The 18467-nt window shown below is 37.0% G+C and overlaps 1 protein-coding gene across 1 annotated transcript in view; it reads left to right on the forward strand.

The window, feature by feature from the left end:
- SEPTIN7 (septin 7) overlaps nt 1-18467 on the forward strand; it is a gene marked incomplete at its 5' end in the record, with an annotated part of 63314 nt that overhangs the window by 31553 nt on the left and 13294 nt on the right. The window contains 6 exons of the mRNA XM_058831073.1: nt 4576-4682; nt 10696-10796; nt 11386-11520; nt 14505-14622; nt 16351-16443; nt 17661-17757. Coding sequence (XP_058687056.1) covers nt 4576-4682; nt 10696-10796; nt 11386-11520; nt 14505-14622; nt 16351-16443; nt 17661-17757 — 651 coding nt within the window. The remainder of the gene's footprint in view (nt 1-4575; nt 4683-10695; nt 10797-11385; nt 11521-14504; nt 14623-16350; nt 16444-17660; nt 17758-18467) is intronic.

Raw genomic sequence — 18467 nt, forward strand, 5'->3', positions numbered from 1 at the left:
AGAATGATGCTGTATCTAGAAGATGTGGTGTGATGCGTTGTTAAGAGGGGCAATATATGAAAGAGAAAAATGCAGTCTCCACCAGAAGTTACAAATAAAACTGGAAGAAAGCTAGGTTGGACTGGACTTCTGGTCCATTTTTCTCATAGATATTTGAGAATGAATGGCAGAGGCTGAAAGTTAGAGGAGGTTGGAAATATGCCACTTTCTCAATGTGCCACAGCAATGAACGGTGAAAAAGCATCATTAAGGGTAACAGTTCACTTCTGTTATCACAGGGAGCAGATGCTGGCAGTTTGAGGCTTTTTGTAGTAATAAAAGTCATAGCAAGAGCTGATGGAAGCAAGTTAGCTGTGAGTAGATTTTCTAACGGATTATCAGAGATTCAGATTTCTGGTTCATTTATGGGGAGGGATTTGGAAATGAAGGTGAAAGATTTATGTAGTTCAGTTGAGCTGGTTACTTATTTTTTTTACCTGAGCACTACTTTCTCCCATTCACATAGATTGCACACCATTGTTCCACTTTTTAATAGTTCATATCCTTTACTTGCTTTTCTACTATTCTGGACACTATTTACAGGGTTTGCAAAAACATCCCAGTAGTTGCCAGTGGTCTTCTCTGACACCCAGATATATATGCTTGAGATCTAAAAGAGGAGACTGAATGTGTTGTTTTTTTGGTTTTTTTTCCCTTGGTGTCCCTTCTCATATTACAGGTAGTCTCATATGTGTAGGAAAAAAAGGAAAGTACTTGATCACTGTTTTGTTCACAGAAGAAAAAAATTTGCTATCCAAGGCTAATTTAAAGTGATGTGCTATGGGCCATCTTTATAAAGATGCTAATGGTCAAGAGGTAATTGTTAACCCAAGTGTATAAGAAAAGTTCTACTATTTTTAGAAGCCATTTAGAAGTTGGTGGACTTGGGACGAATTGGAACTTTGGCTAGTCCTGTAAGGGCTTACAAAAGGTCTTCCTTCACAAAAGTATGTTAGTAAAAGTACTTATTTCTACCAACAAGAGTGGTCAGCTCTGTGTATTTGAATGTGACTATAAAAAAAGGTTGATAAAACAATCTTGATAACAAAGCTTGATAAACATTTGGAAACACTATGTTGCTGCTAAACATGAGACACAAAATAATGAAGAAAAAGAACAATATTCAGAAGAACTTGAAGCCTATGTGAAATATTTAGTGGTAAAATGAGAGCAAGGAAAAAGCAGTACCTGAATACCAGAAATAATTAACTTTTTGGATTCAAAATTACCCTGCAAAATAAATGTTTTCCTTTTTTTCTTATTTTTAAAACAAATTTCTGAAAATTGCTTACTCTAAATTAGGCACCTAGCTCTAACAGCATCATAATTTATTAAGTGACTGGAAGTTATTGCTGTTGAGAAGGTTCTATTGCATTGCATCTGTTTGCCCATTCACGCAATGATCAAAGGGCAGAATCTTATCAAGAGTCCTGACTACTGAAAGAGGGAAGATGGATTTTATTTGGGATATATCTTTTTTATTCTGTAAAGGCAAATTAAATTTCACTTGTTTTCCCTTCTCCCTTGTGGTTTTGTTAGTCATATTCATAGCCTGTTGCACCTGTGGAAGCTGATTTCCCAGGCTTTCCAGTAGGCAATCCTTTTAGGTAATTTTGGGAAGGACAGAGGGCTTTGTTTGGCTGTGGAGTTAAGGGTATTTTGTGTGTATTTGTCTGTGAGATTTGGAGGGTTGTTTTGGTTGGGGGTTGAATTTTTTTTTTTTTCTTTCTTTGCTTCTTACCATATTTCTAATAAAGATCAGAATATCTTAGTGTGTCCATAAAAGTTGCTTTAATGTTCAGTTACAGTTGATCTCTCTAATTCTCCTTTCCCTGTAGTCACCAGAGAAACTCTTGTTTTCTTATAGTGGCAGCAGCATGACTTCCTTTAGTACAGTATCAAATGTTTCAATTAGAGTTTTTACCTACAGTTTCAGTGCAATAGTTTTCTTTGATATGATGAGCCTCTTACTGCTGTTGCAGATGTTGACCCTTACATGGTCTAAGGCACAACTGCATCCAGGATTGGCACACTGATGCAGACTCTTACATGTAATACCTCAATTACTGGTAGCAGTTAAGCAGTTTAAACTGTTATAATCTGCACTGGCTGATTAAAGTTAGCATAGATATCTAGGATGCTGGGCACCTTTGGGAACAAGATTGAGCATAAATATTCTAAGCATACTTTCTTTTCACTAATTTCAGCTCAAAATTGTCTTCACATCTTCTTGCAGCTGTGAGGGAGGTGAAGGGTGAGGAGGGGAACAAACCTCAGATCTCTCAGGCTGTAATGCTTCAGCAGCTCAGGGTATGGAGTGCCACAGCTGCCCAAGCCATCTGGGGCAAACTGCTGGTTTTCCATCACATTCTTTTGAAGCTGAAACTCTTATTTCCATATGTTGAATTTCAATGACAACTTGACAGGCACTCATTTTCAGGAGAAGTGGTTGTTCTCAGTGTTTTTCACCTGAAATTATTTTGTATGTTAAGACCAGCAGTAACCCTAATAGAAGGGAGAAGAAGGGGCAACCCTTTCTGTGTACTCGAGTAGAATCTGATGCTGAAGTCTTTTTTCAGTACTGTAGTAGCTGCCTTTTGCTAGATTATGGTCAAGTTAAAAAGCGAAGGTCACTGAAAGGGTGTGAATTGTACATTTCAAAAGCATAGCCCCCCTCTTGAGGACTGCGGTAGGGTGGATAAAAACCTTCAGTTTAATTGGAATGGTATCTCTTGAGTAGGGTTGTGAGAGGGAGCTTAAGCTTTAACCGGGATGTATCAATGAGATTGGAAAGTTGTGCATTTCAGAAGCTTCTTTCTGTTGTAGAATTGGTGGGGAGGCCTGTCATATGCAGCTGACCCTTCCCTTAAAATCTTGCAAAAGAAGAGTAGAAAAGCTGTGTCCTTTATAACCAGACTCAGAGGCACTGTGTTTACTGCATAGTTCTGAAGTGTCTCATGCATCTGACCACAGAAAATGGCAAAGTCTGCAGGGCAGTGATGAAATCTCATCAGCAAGCATGTCCCTGCTGGCTTGAATAAACCTGCCCTGGTGGGGTTAGTGTTCATTGCTATCCTGACACCATACCTTAAGTAGCTCCCTTTTCCTTGGCTGCCGCAGCCCATCAGCCTGGCTGTGGACAGCCGCTGCTCGCAGCACGCTTAGCTCATCTGTCCAAGAGGGTGCGGTTTGAAGAACAAGCACTGCTGAGAGCGCAGACAGCCGGCAGGAGCTCTGCTTGCAGTGTTTCATCAGCTGCTAATCCGTTTACCGTGTAGCTAATGAGATTGCTCTGCTCGGTGCTGCAGACACCCTGAGCTACACCACTGTAATCGAGATGGCTGCTGTGTATGAGCCAGCTCGTGTAGGAAACCCAGATATCTGTACAGGGGAGACAGTTCCTAACTGCTTTCTGTTATATAGCTCCCTTGCATTAACCCAGGGCATTTATCTCAAGACACGGTTGGAGGTTTTCTCAGTTCAGTCTCTAAATCAACACAGTATTTGTTGAGGCTGGAGTGATTAGTGCTTTAGTTAAGTTTTACCTTTCAATTATGGGCCCAGTTCAGCTCATTTTCCTCCCTCAGTGAAAGTACTTAGCTTGTCCTCATATTTGTTAGCTTGAGAGCAGATTTCTCTGTATCTGTTTCTGTTTAGGTCAATGTACTGACAGACTGCACATGAAGCTTAAACAGAAAGAAAGCAGCATTTTTTTCATACCTTTTTCCTTAGCTCTCTTGCCAGTGTGAATTGTTGTGTTGAAGTAATTTCTTAACCAAAAAAAAAATACCCAAGTAAAAGACTTCTTTTAAAATATTATAGTAAGTAGTTGATCTGAAATTCTTAACCTTGTCTCTGTAGAGCTGTAAATGGAGGATAATCTTTGCTGTGGGGTGTTTAGCTGTATTTGCTTGGATTGTCATGGCAGTAGTGTCTTCAGATTCTTTAGCAAGGCTGACTTATTGTTGCTCATGAACAAATTACCAAAAAAACCCCAAATAAAGTCCAGACCCTTCCTGTGCCCCAATGACAACAAAATTCCCAGGCGAACCGTGTAGTTTGAAATTTCATTTTATCTCTTGTGGCTTCAATAGTTATAGCAAACTAATGTCAGTCTTACTCCCCACCCCCCCACTTCTTTTATCCCTCCCTGATAATAAAGATTCTCAAATAAATAATACTTGAAATAAAGGAGACAACTTAATCTACTTTGGCATTATGAGTTATACCAGGAAGATAGCTTGTATATACAATTTAATGTAATATCATCTTTGTGTGTTGTAATGGGAGCAATGGACAAAAGTGCTGAATGCACTCAATACTTAATGTGATCAGAAAAATTAATAGAGCTCAGCAGTGACAGCTGGATTTGAAAGATTTTCCTTTAAACTGGAAAAGAAGATAGATTCTCAAAGTTTTAGAGTGCAGTGCATGTTTTCAGGTACTATGTTTAAAGGGCGTTTAAAATGTAGATCAAAGTGTTTGTATTTGATGTGATACTCCTGGTTTTACTGCAACTGTTCTGTTTTCTTCTAGGTGAATCTGGACTGGGAAAATCAACATTAATCAACTCATTATTCTTAACAGAATTGTATTCCCCAGAGTATCCAGGTCCTTCACACAGAATTAAAAAGACCGTACAGGTATGTCTGGGGGAAAAAAGGTACAGCCTGAATATTGCAACTTGCAATTTAGTAATGTAAGATGATGTATACAGTTGTCACATAAGCACATGAGTTTCAAGATACATTCAGTCATGATGTGAACCACTAAGAAATATTCAGTGTGTCTTTCAGTGTATCTGAACAACAAAATTTTCAGATTCTCAAGCCTGTAGCCTGTAGAAGTGTGTGAGCCCTGAAGTGTTTTGTGTTTTGCCTGTAGATTAAAAAGCACATATACGTGCAGAACTATTTGAAAATATAGTCTTTATTATCAATTAAAATAGTAAATCTGTAGAAATACATAGATGTGCAGCAAAACCTGTCTGTTTAAGGCAGGCTTTTAAAGACCAAATATTAAAGGATTTCACAGAAGTGCAGGAACCTGGGTATAAAAGTATCTGTGAGTCTTCTGCAGACTGTATCCTTAGTGGTACCTTGTTTACCTGTTACAATATGTTACTCTGAAACATCAAGGGACTAAGGTGAACCTGCCTTACTTTAAGCACTAGACTTAGGCAAAGATGTGATGTTCCTGCAAGTGCATGATGCAACTGAAATATTTAGTCAGAGACTGGAAAACTGAAGCTGATCCATTTGTTTAGTGTAATAACTTGCTACTGATCAATATTTTCTCTCAAGAAAAGGAGAATGTTTTCTGTGTTATAAAAAGATTTTTAAAAACAACAGATTATTATTAGATAGGATTATTAAAAATAACCTAATGCTAAGAAATTGTAAGATTACGGATAGTTTAGGAAATCATTGTGCTTGGGAGGTGCTTTCTGACTCCACAGCTGAGCAGCTGAATAAGGATGCAATGAGCTCTGCTTATCTCTCTTGATGTGCATTTGCTTAAAACTTTGGTGAAGATAGCGTGTGATAATCTAACTTTGTACAGGTGAGGACCAAGGATGCTCACCTTTGCTGCTGTTGTCCCACAATGTTCCTCCAGCTGCAAAATTCAGCTGTGGCTGAAGTGACTGGGCAATTGCAGAGTTGTCATAAAGTGACTAAGCCCTGTGTTGAGTTAGGAGGATATGCAAGGTGCTAACCAGAAGTTGTAAAATAGAGTGCTTTTTAACTCATTGGAATGAAGTAATTAAGCTCCAATGCCATGAACCACTGTCCTTACGGCTTTGTGCGACCTGGGGGGTGGTTTTTTTTTTTTTTTGGGCTTTTGGGTAAGACATTTTTTCATCCAATGTCAGAACACAGAATAATTAGGAAAAAGTTAATTATTATGTCCATATTGAGAAGTTTAAATTGCATTGCTTATCAGTTAGCTCAACATTAAAGCTTGAATACTATTACAAAATTAATTCATTGCAGAATGTAATTTTTTCTTATTTAGAGGAAAACTTTTAAACATCCTAAGTTTGATTAACAATGTATTAATAGCTTCTAAGCTTTGTTCCCATCTGTTAGGCAGTTTTATCAGTTTAATGTAAAACCATAGTGACTGACAAAATGGACTCAAAAGCTTGTTATCAGGGGCATCAGACCATTATTTATTTGAGTAAGGGTTGAGCTTACCTGTTTCAAAGAGATGTTAAGTGGGATGGAAGAGGTGCGCAGAGAGTTAAACTCTCATATAATATACTTAGAGCTGAGCCAATCAGTGATTGTTGGAAAACCAAATAGATGGGTGACTTTTTTTTTATTGGAAGAGAGATGTAGCATGATTTCATTACTGATGATTACATTTTAGTTTAGCAGAAGCTAAACCTGTTCAGGTTATGTTCATTGAATTTTAGTTTAAATAACTGTGGGATGGATTCCCTGTCATTGGGAGATTACTGGCTTTTTAAATTGGAAAAAAAGCTTTGGAGAATTTGTACACAAGCTAACAAGAAAAAATCCCAAACCAAGACATATTTCAAAGATAACTCACTTCCATGCTACTTAAAGGTGCATCAGTGTAAGAAAAAATAATATGAAACTCTGTGTGGAATTTCTGGAATTTGAGTTAAGTACTTTCATCTGTTAGGTGGCGAGATTAGATAATCTGTTGTTCATTCTGACCATCAGGGGTGGTTTGATTTATATGGATTTACTGGTTTTAGAAAAAGACACATACTTTTCAGAAAGCCTCACTTAATGATTTTTTTTTTTTTTTTTGTTATATAAAGCTAGAGAGGGGAAAAAAAGGGCTTGAACAGAGCTCAGGCTGAAAAGCCATTGCATTTTCTTCTTACTTCCACTGTGCGGGCTAAGGCTTGAGGCCAAGATCTTGCCAAAATTATTTTCAATAGTGGATTGGGGTTTGACATGACTTAGGAAATTATATGTCAGGAATGAAATAGGTTTAAAGACCATCTTCCCCTCTAGAAACTAATTTTGACATTATCTAATAAGTACTTTGTCTTTTTTTTTTTTAAGTATACTTGTAATGCAACTTTGCTTTCGGTTCCTTGGGATGAATGAAAACTAAGTGTAACATTTTAAGAAAGAAACTGCAAGTATCTTATTTCATTGTCAGTGTAAGTGAGGATAAAATTGTTTCCCCTACAAGCTTGAAAATCATGTGTGGTAGCAATGTGTATCATGTGGAGTTGTTCCCTGTCAAATATTAAAGACTAAGCTGTGAGAGTTTCTGTTTGGATTCACTGGATTTGTATTCTTTGTCAGTGAAAACCTTTTTGAGTTGAGGATTAATAAAACTGTTTTGTAGGGATGAGAAACTACCTTACTTGAGCATCCTCAAATCTTGGTTGCAATAATCACCTGTTCTTAAATGGTGGGAGCAACTTATTGATGAAAACTTGTTTAAGAGGCTCTCACATAGATAAACACAAACTGATTTGGGCTTGAAAACCATTGCGATTTGGAGTTGTTTTGTGAAGCAGGTCCTTTGCATTAATCTCATGCGAAAAATGAGAAAATGCAGAGAAATGGTTAAGAGTAAGTGATTTGGTGTCTGATGAATCCAAAGGAAACATACTCAGAAATGAGAGGGTATTAAACGTGTTTTCTCTGATCATTATCTGACTGCCTTATATGCAGGATGGCAGAGGTGTGTTTCATGCAATAAAAAGCAGTCGAGCTGTAACAAGCACCAAGTGATGAACACTGTGTAGGAACTGCCAAGGAGACCCGTGTGACCCAGCTGACCGGAGTGCATGGGAAAATGGCTGTTTGGAGGAGACTTTTCTTAAAAAGTCTTAAATTCCAAGACTTGAACTAATGTTTTCCATGAGTCCCTTGGGAATACTTGTAAATCAGATGATGGGATGCAGTTGGATGCTTAACTGTGAATGACACTAGTTTACAGTGATTTTCTGGATCTTTTCCAGATGTTGCTGCTTTCTGTGCCTTTGACCATATATGGACACATCAATTTAGATTAGAAAAATGCAACTTTGCAGAAGCTTTGTGGCAGGGTCTTCGTCTACTATTTCCTACCAGTAGAATCTACTGCTTACAATATATCCTCGATGTGGTCTGATTGTTCACAGCACAAGCACAGGACATTGAATTCATCAGCTAATGTTTCTTTTTCTGTAGGTTTGTGAAAACCCTGCTCTGATAGCAAGAAACCCACATTAATTTATGAAACATAAGAAAAAAATTTAAATCCTCACCACCCAGTAATGTCTTAGCACTGTCTGCAGAGATTCAGTTGCTGCAGACCATTTGTTAGAAGGTGGTATCACAAATTCAGCCACACTTAGATTTTACAAACATGCAGAATCAGGGAAGGTGCTTGGCATGACATTTCTGAGATCTCCTGACCATTCTTTTTCTTTGTTATAAACATACGTTCAAGATAATTCTTTATTAATTACTTATTTTGTAAAAGCATTCCACCGTGAGCCCTTAATAATTTAATGGTGCTTGCTGGAAATTTTTGTGCTAGAGAATAAAGCTGATACCTTGTAGCTTTTGGCAAGAGTGCATCTCTTAACATTATCATCTCTAGTATTTTGCAAGTATTGTGGATTTCTTATACTTGCAGAGTGTATGGTAATAGGAGGGCTGTGTGGTTACTATATGCAAGATAGCCAAAAGAATGCTAGGAATCAGAAGTTAATCTCTTGTGTGCTAAAGCTTGTGAGTAGTAAACTCTAGGCTGAGTTGACTGTGGCAGGAGATTACTGTCTTGAGTTCTGGTATCAATTGTGTACAATAAAATTTCTTTATAGAACTCCTGGGAATGGGGGAGATAAACTCACCATAATTAAAACGTACATTTCTAAAGCAATCCATGTATTCCTAGGTTCTCATGGCTTTCAGCTGCAGACTTTTGTAAGGATGAGAGCTGTATAGTTTGCGAAGGAGTAACTTAGGATGTTTTGTGTTCAGTCCTGTTTATTTGGTTTTAATTCCTGGTTTTTTACATCTTCCTGACCTTGCAGTAAGGCCTGCTCATGTTGGAGTTTGAATTGTGTGGTCTTGAAGTCCAATCCAACCTGGATACTTCTGTGACTAGTGTCCTGCTAGCCATTAACTCTTTCACAAGTAGCAGCAAAAGGGACTGATCCAACTTGAGTAGGATCTCTGCTGAGTAGATAAAAACAGCATCCTGCATTCTCAGAGTTTAAATATGAACATGCTCTCTTTCTAGGTAGTTACTGTTTTCTGTGATTCTGGATATTCTCTTTTGAATTGGAATCAGTGTTTCGCTTGTGCAAGAGGGATTTAGTTTGACTTTCTGCAGTGTTAGTTTATCTCATGGATTTACATTGCATCACATAAGTGGTGATTGCAGAGTGCAACTACATTCAGGTGTGGCTGTGAGAGAGTCTGTGTCACTTATAGAACAATTAGGGATGTGCAAGAGCTTAAGAAGCATTAATATGATATTTCTCAAATCTTGAACTGGTCAAGAGACCATCCAGATAGGGTTTATTATAAATAGAACTTCGTTTTCTCTCCCCAGTTAGGGTTTGTGAGACTTAAGGAGTCTTAGGCAATGAGCAACAAGGTGGCATCACATTGAATCTGCCAGCTCTTGTGTGGTTCTGGATAAATGGCTTACATGGCTGATTTCTTGAATCTATATCTAGAAAACAGTGTCACTAGTGATTTAATAGGAATTGTTTTAATATCAGGGAAAAAAGGATGATTAAATAGCTAAGCAGTTGGGAAGAAGCCAACATGAGTTTGTCATTTCATACTGCTGTGCATCTCACTGATAGGTCAGTGGTATACAGCACTTTCTTAGGCAGATGGACCTGACATCGGCAATATCAGTAATTACTGAAACATTAGCAGGACAGAGGGGGTAGCAGGCCATGTGCTGCCTAGCCTAGATCTTCTCTGTGATGACATGCTGAATCTGGTGACATGTTCACTGCAAGCTGACTGAGCTGTGCTGCGGATGGGTGGTCACAACTGGAGGCATGAGCTCCCACACCCACATCTTGCATCATTCCTTGTGCTGATGCAGTTGCCTTCTGAGGCGGGTTTCCATCAGTGACTTTAGCTAACAGGAACCCAATCCATTACAGTCACATGAGGTCTAGCTCAGCAGACTGCAGCCAGATTGTATTACTTTCCAATATAATTCTGTTTGTAATAGGAAACCATCACTTTGTGATTCCATTCCCAACCATTATGTTGGCTGAAGAATAAATGTATTCTTAAAAATAGATTAACAGGACTGGAAGTTTCGAAGGTGCTTGCGGGCCGGACTAGTTTTGCAAAGCATCATTTTCTTTGAAGTGACCGAAGTTTGCAACTTTACCAGGTTTAAAGCCTGGCTAAGGTTTTTCCTGTTTAATCAGGAATTGAAATATTAAGATATCCCATATGCTTAGAGGGTTCTTTTCTCACTGACTTTATTTAAATAATGACCTTTTTTCTTTAAAAAAAAACTAATTATTGTAAAATTATTGTGATTTTATAAGCAAAACACATAGGCAGAAGTACCTTTGAAGCAGAAAAGTTAGCAATTCTTTGTCAGGCTTCTTACTCATTGAATACTTTTCCCAGTGTTTAAGATAGGTGACTAAACTGCTAAAAATTTAATCTTACTGTATTCATTTTACAGGTTGAGCAGTCAAAAGTTTTAATCAAAGAGGGTGGTGTTCAGTTACTACTTACAATAGTTGACACACCAGGATTTGGAGATGCTGTGGATAATAGTAATTGGTAAGATGTTCTTTGTATGTTCTCCCATGATAATTCTGCATTGTGTTTTGTGTGTGTGTGAGATATAATACTTTGTGACATATTTTAAAATGAAGGCTTCAATATTCAGCTAAAATATTAACACTTCTAAACTTTCCATTTAGCTGAAAACTAACTACTGTAATTCCAATTTTACTGAAGTGCTGTTAGCCTTTCCCCTTAAACTGAATGGTGCATTTGGCTCTTTATCTGCACATGCAGTGTGCAGAACCATCTTCTGTGCTGTCACGAGATGGTGATCAGTGAAGCATACTCCTTTAGCTACACTTCTTAAGTATTCTGTTTAATGCTTTTACAGTAAAGGTGATTGTGTTTGAAAGGTTTTTTCAGTGGACTCACACTGTATCTTCAGAACTATGTAACTCAATTTTAGGTTGAGGAGTTGGTCAACTGCAGTGTTGAAGTATTGTAATTAAAAAAAAGCAAATGAAAAGCAAAAAAAACCCACCCCAAGCTGTGGGGAAATTGTGAACATTTATTTCTTAGCAAAACAAGGTTTCTTTGTGTACATAATGTAACTTACAGTTTTTTATTCATGTAATCTCTGCAGCTGGCAGCCAGTTATTGACTACATTGACAGTAAATTTGAGGACTACCTGAATGCAGAATCTCGAGTGAACAGACGCCAGATGCCAGATAATAGAGTGCAGTGTTGTTTATACTTCATTGCTCCTTCAGGACATGGGTTTGTATCAGTGTACTTTATGTTTTCATTCTCTCTTATCTCAGATAAATATCCAAATTTGTCAATCTAAGTTCCAAATCAGATTTTCTTAGTGGCCTGCAGATCATACTTAATTTCAAAGATGAGTTTACTTTGGCTTGTCAAACATTAGCAAGCTAAACACCAGAAAATATGACTGCACGTTAATTGCATAGCAAGAGAAATAAAATGCTAGCAATGAAAAATAAAAAGAAATTCACAAGTGCCAGGTCTGTTTGTAATCTAGATGTCTTTAGATCACATTAGGAGAAACTGGTTCACATGTTAAGCAACAGGATTTTTCCGTTCCATTTTTCCTCCCTCCCATTAATGTAAACTGAAGACTGGAAGTTTCATGCATCCTTGTAAGCATGCCATACTTCACTTGGTGTATAGTATTTTGTCTAGTGGCAATTCCAGTGTAGGCAGTGCAGATTTTTTTTCAGTTATTATCTCCCACCCCTGCTTATTTTTCACTTGATCAGACTTCTATCTAGTGGTAGACAGAGAGAACTGCATTTCCAGGGTATATTAGGGACAAATTATCTATCTGAAACTAGTTGCCTATCTTTTTGTCATGGAATCGTGTTTAAATTTGTCAGAGACTCTTGAGTTATACCTTCAGAACCAGGAGGAGATGAAGATAAGTATCAGCCTATTCTATTGTGTAGGTCAAAAGTAGTAAAACTTGTTGAAGGGAGTGATGAAGGAATTTAAAGAGTATTCCTCAGGCAGTAGAAAATGCCAGCTATTACACTTAGCTTCTGTAGGTAGCATTGGAATGGGTCTAATAATTTTGAACTGTACAGATACTTCCAAATATGGAAAGATATGTCAGAGGGTGGAGTTTTTCTTATGTAGACTTGCCTTTATTAAGTGTTTTGTTGTTGAACAACAGGCACATCTGTAATGCCAGTTTTGCTCAACAAGCATGTCAGTTTTAAATGCAAACAAACACTTGAATTCTTGACATACTGTTTTACTAGTATGCAAAACCCAAAGTGTAATTTAAATAAAGGGAAGATGATTCCTTGTGTTATTCAATTGTTTCTGAGCTGATTTTCAGATTCTTGAAAAAACATGTCTTTCCTCCACACCTCTATGTCCGATAGAACTTCCTAAATCAGTGGGTGGTACAAATTATTCATAAGGCAAAAGTAATGTTTCCAGTGGATTAAGACTTGGTTGCTAAATTTGTGAGGCTAAAAGCTGTAAAAGTATATTCCTTGTACAGGTATTTCATGTTAATATTAGGGGACAAAAAGGTGTAAAATTATGCTAGGTTTGCATACAGTTTTTCAGTTTCTGGAATAAATGCTTAGAATTGTCATCTAAGTAAGGAAGTTAATGAAGAAAATTGGTACTGCTTTTGGCATGCATTTCCTCTTTTAAGATGCTGACCTCTCTGAAATACAGAGTTCACTTCCTACCTGGTTTTTGTGGTGATGCAGTCTTTGCTTCTGTTTCCTGTGCAGCCAGCAGCACATCTAACTCACCAAGTAGTGTCCTCTTCACTCTCAATGCATGATTATATTTACGTTGAATTAAAGCATTTGTAAGTGAATTTATTTCTACCTGTCCTTTTAATACATTTGTAAAAGACTGCTTTAGAAATCTAGAAGTTAAAAAAAACAAAACACAACAGTTAAAGTCCTTCCATTTACTGCATCCCACCGTTTTTAGCTAATAATATTCCCATAAACACCTGAAATGATTGAATGGGTTTCTGTGGAAGCAGGGGGAGAGATTGGAGGGGTAGGAGGACCCTTCCAGGTAAGTGAGTGGGGTGATGATGGAATTTACTATATTTCTGCAATTTTGGTATCTTAATATAAAGCTTTCCTGCTTCAGTCTCTGATGTAAACTCTCAAATCCTTAGATGAGCAGACCTTTTGAACAACTCTGCTTTGACAGCAACCCTTCAACCCTAGGTGAAGGGCAGCAACTCTACTTCGCCTTTTTGAGGCAAGTAGAGGGAAAGCATATTAAGGTGAATGGTTAACCAGAAGAGTGTTTATAATATAGATGTGCTTTAATATAATAGCTATTTAATGGACACATGTTTAGAATTAGTGAAATCACTGACAGGTAGAAAATGTTAAAATGAAGTTAAGTATGTGTTCTCGAGCATTTTCTCATTCTTTTATGTATGGTTTTTGGAAATTTCAGTACCAAATGAATCTGGTTTTAATGTTCCTAATCCTAATTTGTTTTAGATGAGGAATAATCTTGTTAAATCCTCTAATTGAAACCTTTAAGCCTGACTAAACTTGCTGTCATTAATGCATCAAAACCTCTCTAGTTTTACTTCAGGAAACAGGAAATACTGACCACTTTGATCCTCATAGACAGTGAATATACTACCACACAGCCACCTTATACCCATATGATGGTTTAGTTTTTTGTCACTGTCATCCACTTTCACAACTGTCTTTTTGTTTTACATACCAATTTAGAGATGAGATATTTCTAATTGATTTGTATGTAGGCCACAGAGGTTACCATCCTCAGCAATCTTAAGGTCCTAAAAAAAACAAAAGTCTCCTAGCCCACTATCAAGAAGAAGCATACTGAGACATGGTTTTCAGAACCTGAACCTGTATGTGTGAACAGAGCATAATTCACAACTGTGAACTTTTATCAGTCAGGCTTTAAGTGGGATTATCTTCTCAGCTAATAACACAAACTTTACTACCTTGGTAGGACAGCTCTTATCACTTGCTAAAATGAGGGTACTTTTAGCTAGCAGAAGGCTCATGACTGCTAGTAATATTAACTTAGCACGTCTTCCTCTTGTATTATACAATTTAGGGGATTTCCTGTAATAACTGCAGGTAGCCTTCTCATTTTCAGTTGTCTGTCACTCATAAATCAGTGTCTTAAAAGTAGTTGTCAGGACAAATCTCATCATTTGTACAATCTTGTTTAATTAATATAAATTGCAAAGCTCTAATGCTGTATTTCAGACTTAAGCCTTTGGATATAGAGTTTATGAAGCGCCTGCATGAAAAAGTGAATATCATTCCACTTATTGCCAAAGCAGACACACTTACACCCGAGGAATGCCAACAATTTAAAAAACAGGTGAGTTGAAAAATTAATATTTACAACACAGGGTAATTTAGTAAGTTGATCCCTATGGAAATGGTGAGATTTAACTTACATGCAAAGTTTAAACCCTGAAGCAATAACTTGAGACAGCAAAGCTAAATAATTTATATATCTAGATTTAATTATAATTCTTGGTGAAATAATCTTGTTTCTGTCCTCAGGGGAAGAGGTTTCAAGTATAGTATGTTTCTTGGCAAGTGAAATAATTCACTGCTGAGATAAAAATCAGTAAGGAAGGAAAGAAGCTTTCAAGATTTAGGTGCCTAACAGAAGCATGTTAAAAAAAAAAATAAGGTATTCAACAGTATCCCAGTATTACTGATTGCATTGGGGTATTCACTTGCATGTTGATGCACTGTAATTATTAAAGATACCTCAGCTATTAGATGAGAATCAATAAACCTGTTCACTCTTGGGTGTGGTAATGCATTTTAAAGATGGTGAGATAATTCTAACATTGATACAACTGATAAAATGTCTTTGTATTTGTAAAATGTATTTGCTGTGAGTGTCTACAGGTGGTTTATGTTTTATTTTCAGCTACATGATAAGAGTAGAACAGTTAAGCTTTGTAGTATTGTATGAAGAGTACAAGGAGGACTCGGAGCAAGACAAGACATAAAGTTTGATTTATCAAACTCTGTCCAGTCCTAGTTTAGAAGAACACAGAGTTCTGAAAAGAAGGTGGCATTAAGAGATGTTGTGTGTAAAACTCTTGATTTCATTAGATAAGATCAAAAATTATATTACAGAATGAAAAAATGGTAGAACACAGAATATTTCTAAATACATATGCAGCTTTATCAATGAGTGGATGTTAAACAGGGGAGACTTTTCCAAACCAAACTTGGAAAATAAGTCTTCGCATGATTAGGAAATGTAACTTCTCTTAAAATTGCAAACCCATGAGCCAGAAATATTCCCCAGGGCTCTGCAGTGCAGCTGTCAGCTAAATGGTCTAATATTTTTCCATCCTGAAATTCTGCAAAACTAATCAGCTTGTTTTTAAAAATACCCTTCAGACAAATAGAGCATCAAAACAGCACAGTTACTTTTCTGATGACGCTCTCAGTTATTCTTAAATTTTCATTATTGCTTGCAAATGTTTTTCAACATTACTAACTGCTTGAGTTGATCCATCAGTCACAGGCTCTGTTAAAATAGGCAGGTGATCCTGCTTCAAGCAACTGATGCTAGAAACAGGTATGCTAGAAACAGAAAAGAATAGGAGTGACAGCTGTAGCCATTGTGGAAATTCAGAGGGATAAAGTGTGCCTGCGATTATCTATTTGAGTATCTGTTTTTTCTGAGGGACCCAATTGTGAGACTGCTCTGACAATTTGTTGTATTAGGTTTTGCACCTAATTCTATGCAGGTAGAATTCCCATTAGAGTAAACCTCTTGTTTGTCCTGCTGGAGAAAACTGGTATCAATTTTTGCTGCCTTGTGTTGGTGGATAATATTCTGGTAGCTGGGAGACCCTTGCTCTGATTGTGTCTTCCCTTGACTAAGGAGAGATGGTTACACTGAACCCCTTGGGGGTCACCTCAGGGTGTTAAACATGTGCAAGTTTTATGTTGTAATTTAAGTCACCTTAATCTAAAGGGTTTTATATATCTAACAAAAGGAGAATCAGACTGCAGCAGGAACATCAAACTGTTATGAACTATGAAATCCTCAAACAAATAATTTTGTTTCTAGATAATGAAAGAAATCCAAGAACACAAAATTAAAATATATGAATTTCCAGAAACAGATGATGAAGAAGAAAATAAGATTGTTAAAAAGATAAAGGTAAACAATTTTTCTTTTGAAAAAGTGCTTACGGAGGAACGGGGGGGTTGAGTTTGAAAAGCATTCTGTCAATAATGAAGAAAGAGCCCACCAAAATGTTTAGAAGATAGAAATCAGATGTAAAGCTGTCCTAAGGGTCAGTGTTCCTTATCAGAAGCAATGAATGACATTATTAAGTCCTTCAATTGCTAAAATTCAGAATGAGAGCACTAGATCTCATGTTTACTAATGAACTCTTAAAGACCGCTTTTAAAAATTCATCCTTATTTGACTTCTGTCCACCCTTCACAGCCTACCACTTATTTGTTTCTGAGCTTTGAAGGAGGCACGGGTTGTCTTTCAGACAGAGGTGTGCAGTGGCATGAAGTGTGTGCATTACGGCTAATATCTCTCTGGCTGACTGATACGCTGAAACCTTAATGGAGATAAATGACTAAAGAAAATCAGAAGGACTGTCAGACTGTTGAAAGGCTTTTTCTTAGTTTCCTCATGTTTTCAGTTTGTTCTTTCATGTTGGAGTCCATGTTGTGTACGTTTCTTGAGCCTTGCTTCTGTTTGTTCAGTAGCTGTAACAGCTTGTAAGAGCTTTTAAATTTTTTTGCTACTGGGGAAATCTCCTAGGATAGATAAACACAAATAGGACAAAAAATGGAAGATATTCTGGGACTAAGCCTAGAGAAGAGCAGAAAAAAAGCGAAGACAAAAGTGCAAAATACTGAGCTTTGTACTCTGTCCCTTTCTGCCCCTTGAAGCTGCTTTTGGCTCCTTTGTTGCTTGTTACACTGGAGGCATTCTTGGTTCAGCTGAGAACAAGACTTTGACGTAGTTCTTTGCCAAACCTTTGAAAACTGGGTACAAAATCCAGTCAAAGTAACTGCTCTGGTAGCCAGTGGGTATATGACTTGGTAAATAATTGTGCAGTTGAGTAAATAGGAAATGGTTTGCCTCTTGCTTAGCTTACTAAGTAGCAGTAATGTCTGTTCCTTAACTAGATTTACAGAATCCAGAAGCATAAAGACTTCAGAAGGAGTGTGTGTATATATATCTGTCATTAAACTGGGCAGAGGTCAATAAACATCAGTATTCTTGCACTTTTGTGTTATCTGCATTGCAGTGTTACAGCACTGACCTAGCTTACATCCAGTTGATACATGGGCATGCTTTCAGTGTCTTTTGGCAGCAGATTTTGATTTTTAAAGTCATACTTTATCTTGTAGGACCGTTTACCTCTTGCTGTGGTAGGTAGTAATACGATCATTGAAGTCAATGGCAAGAGAGTTAGAGGAAGGCAGTACCCATGGGGTGTTGCAGAAGGTAAGGCTTTCTTATGATTTTTTTTTTTTTAATCCATTTAAAACTTACTGGATATGAGCCTGTATTTGAAATGTTTGAAATGCTTAATTTGAATGGTCTTTGGTATGGAAATTAATTGAATATACTGTTTTGTTATTCTGATAATATTGGAACAAGGTAAAGGTTTTGGAAACATGTAAATTTGCAAGCAGATTTCTGTTGAAGCCTCAGTGAGAAATTGTAAAACCTGTAGTAATTTATTGCAGGTAATGATGTGATTTAAATTACAGTTGTTTTCTAGCTTTTTTACCTTATTTATCTTTATTTAAAACTTGTGCATTAAATTCTTCTTTCTAGAGCATTCATGTTATAAGTATTAATTTGATCAGCTAAATTGTCACAAATACAGTTTTTCTCAGAACATCTGAGTTTCAAGTGCTGGGGTGTAGCAAAGGATAGGTACCTGGTAATGAAGAGAGTACTTTTTTTTCTTTTTTTTCTTCTTTTCATTTTTCCTTTTTAAATTTGTTTAAAACTTACTTTATACTGCTATAGAGATTAGAAGGTAACTGCATGTTCTTCTGACAGCCATTTCTTGTGCTTTAATGCCATTCATATATTTCAAATGCCACATGGCATGACTTGCACTGCACTCTGTAGTAAAACAATCACTATTAGACTGTTTTTCCATGATCATTGAGTCTTTTCCTTTGGTGTGCATGTATTGAATA

This window comes from Poecile atricapillus, chromosome 2 (assembly GCF_030490865.1).
Source record: "Poecile atricapillus isolate bPoeAtr1 chromosome 2, bPoeAtr1.hap1, whole genome shotgun sequence".
Taxonomy (NCBI): Eukaryota; Metazoa; Chordata; class Aves; order Passeriformes; family Paridae; genus Poecile; species Poecile atricapillus.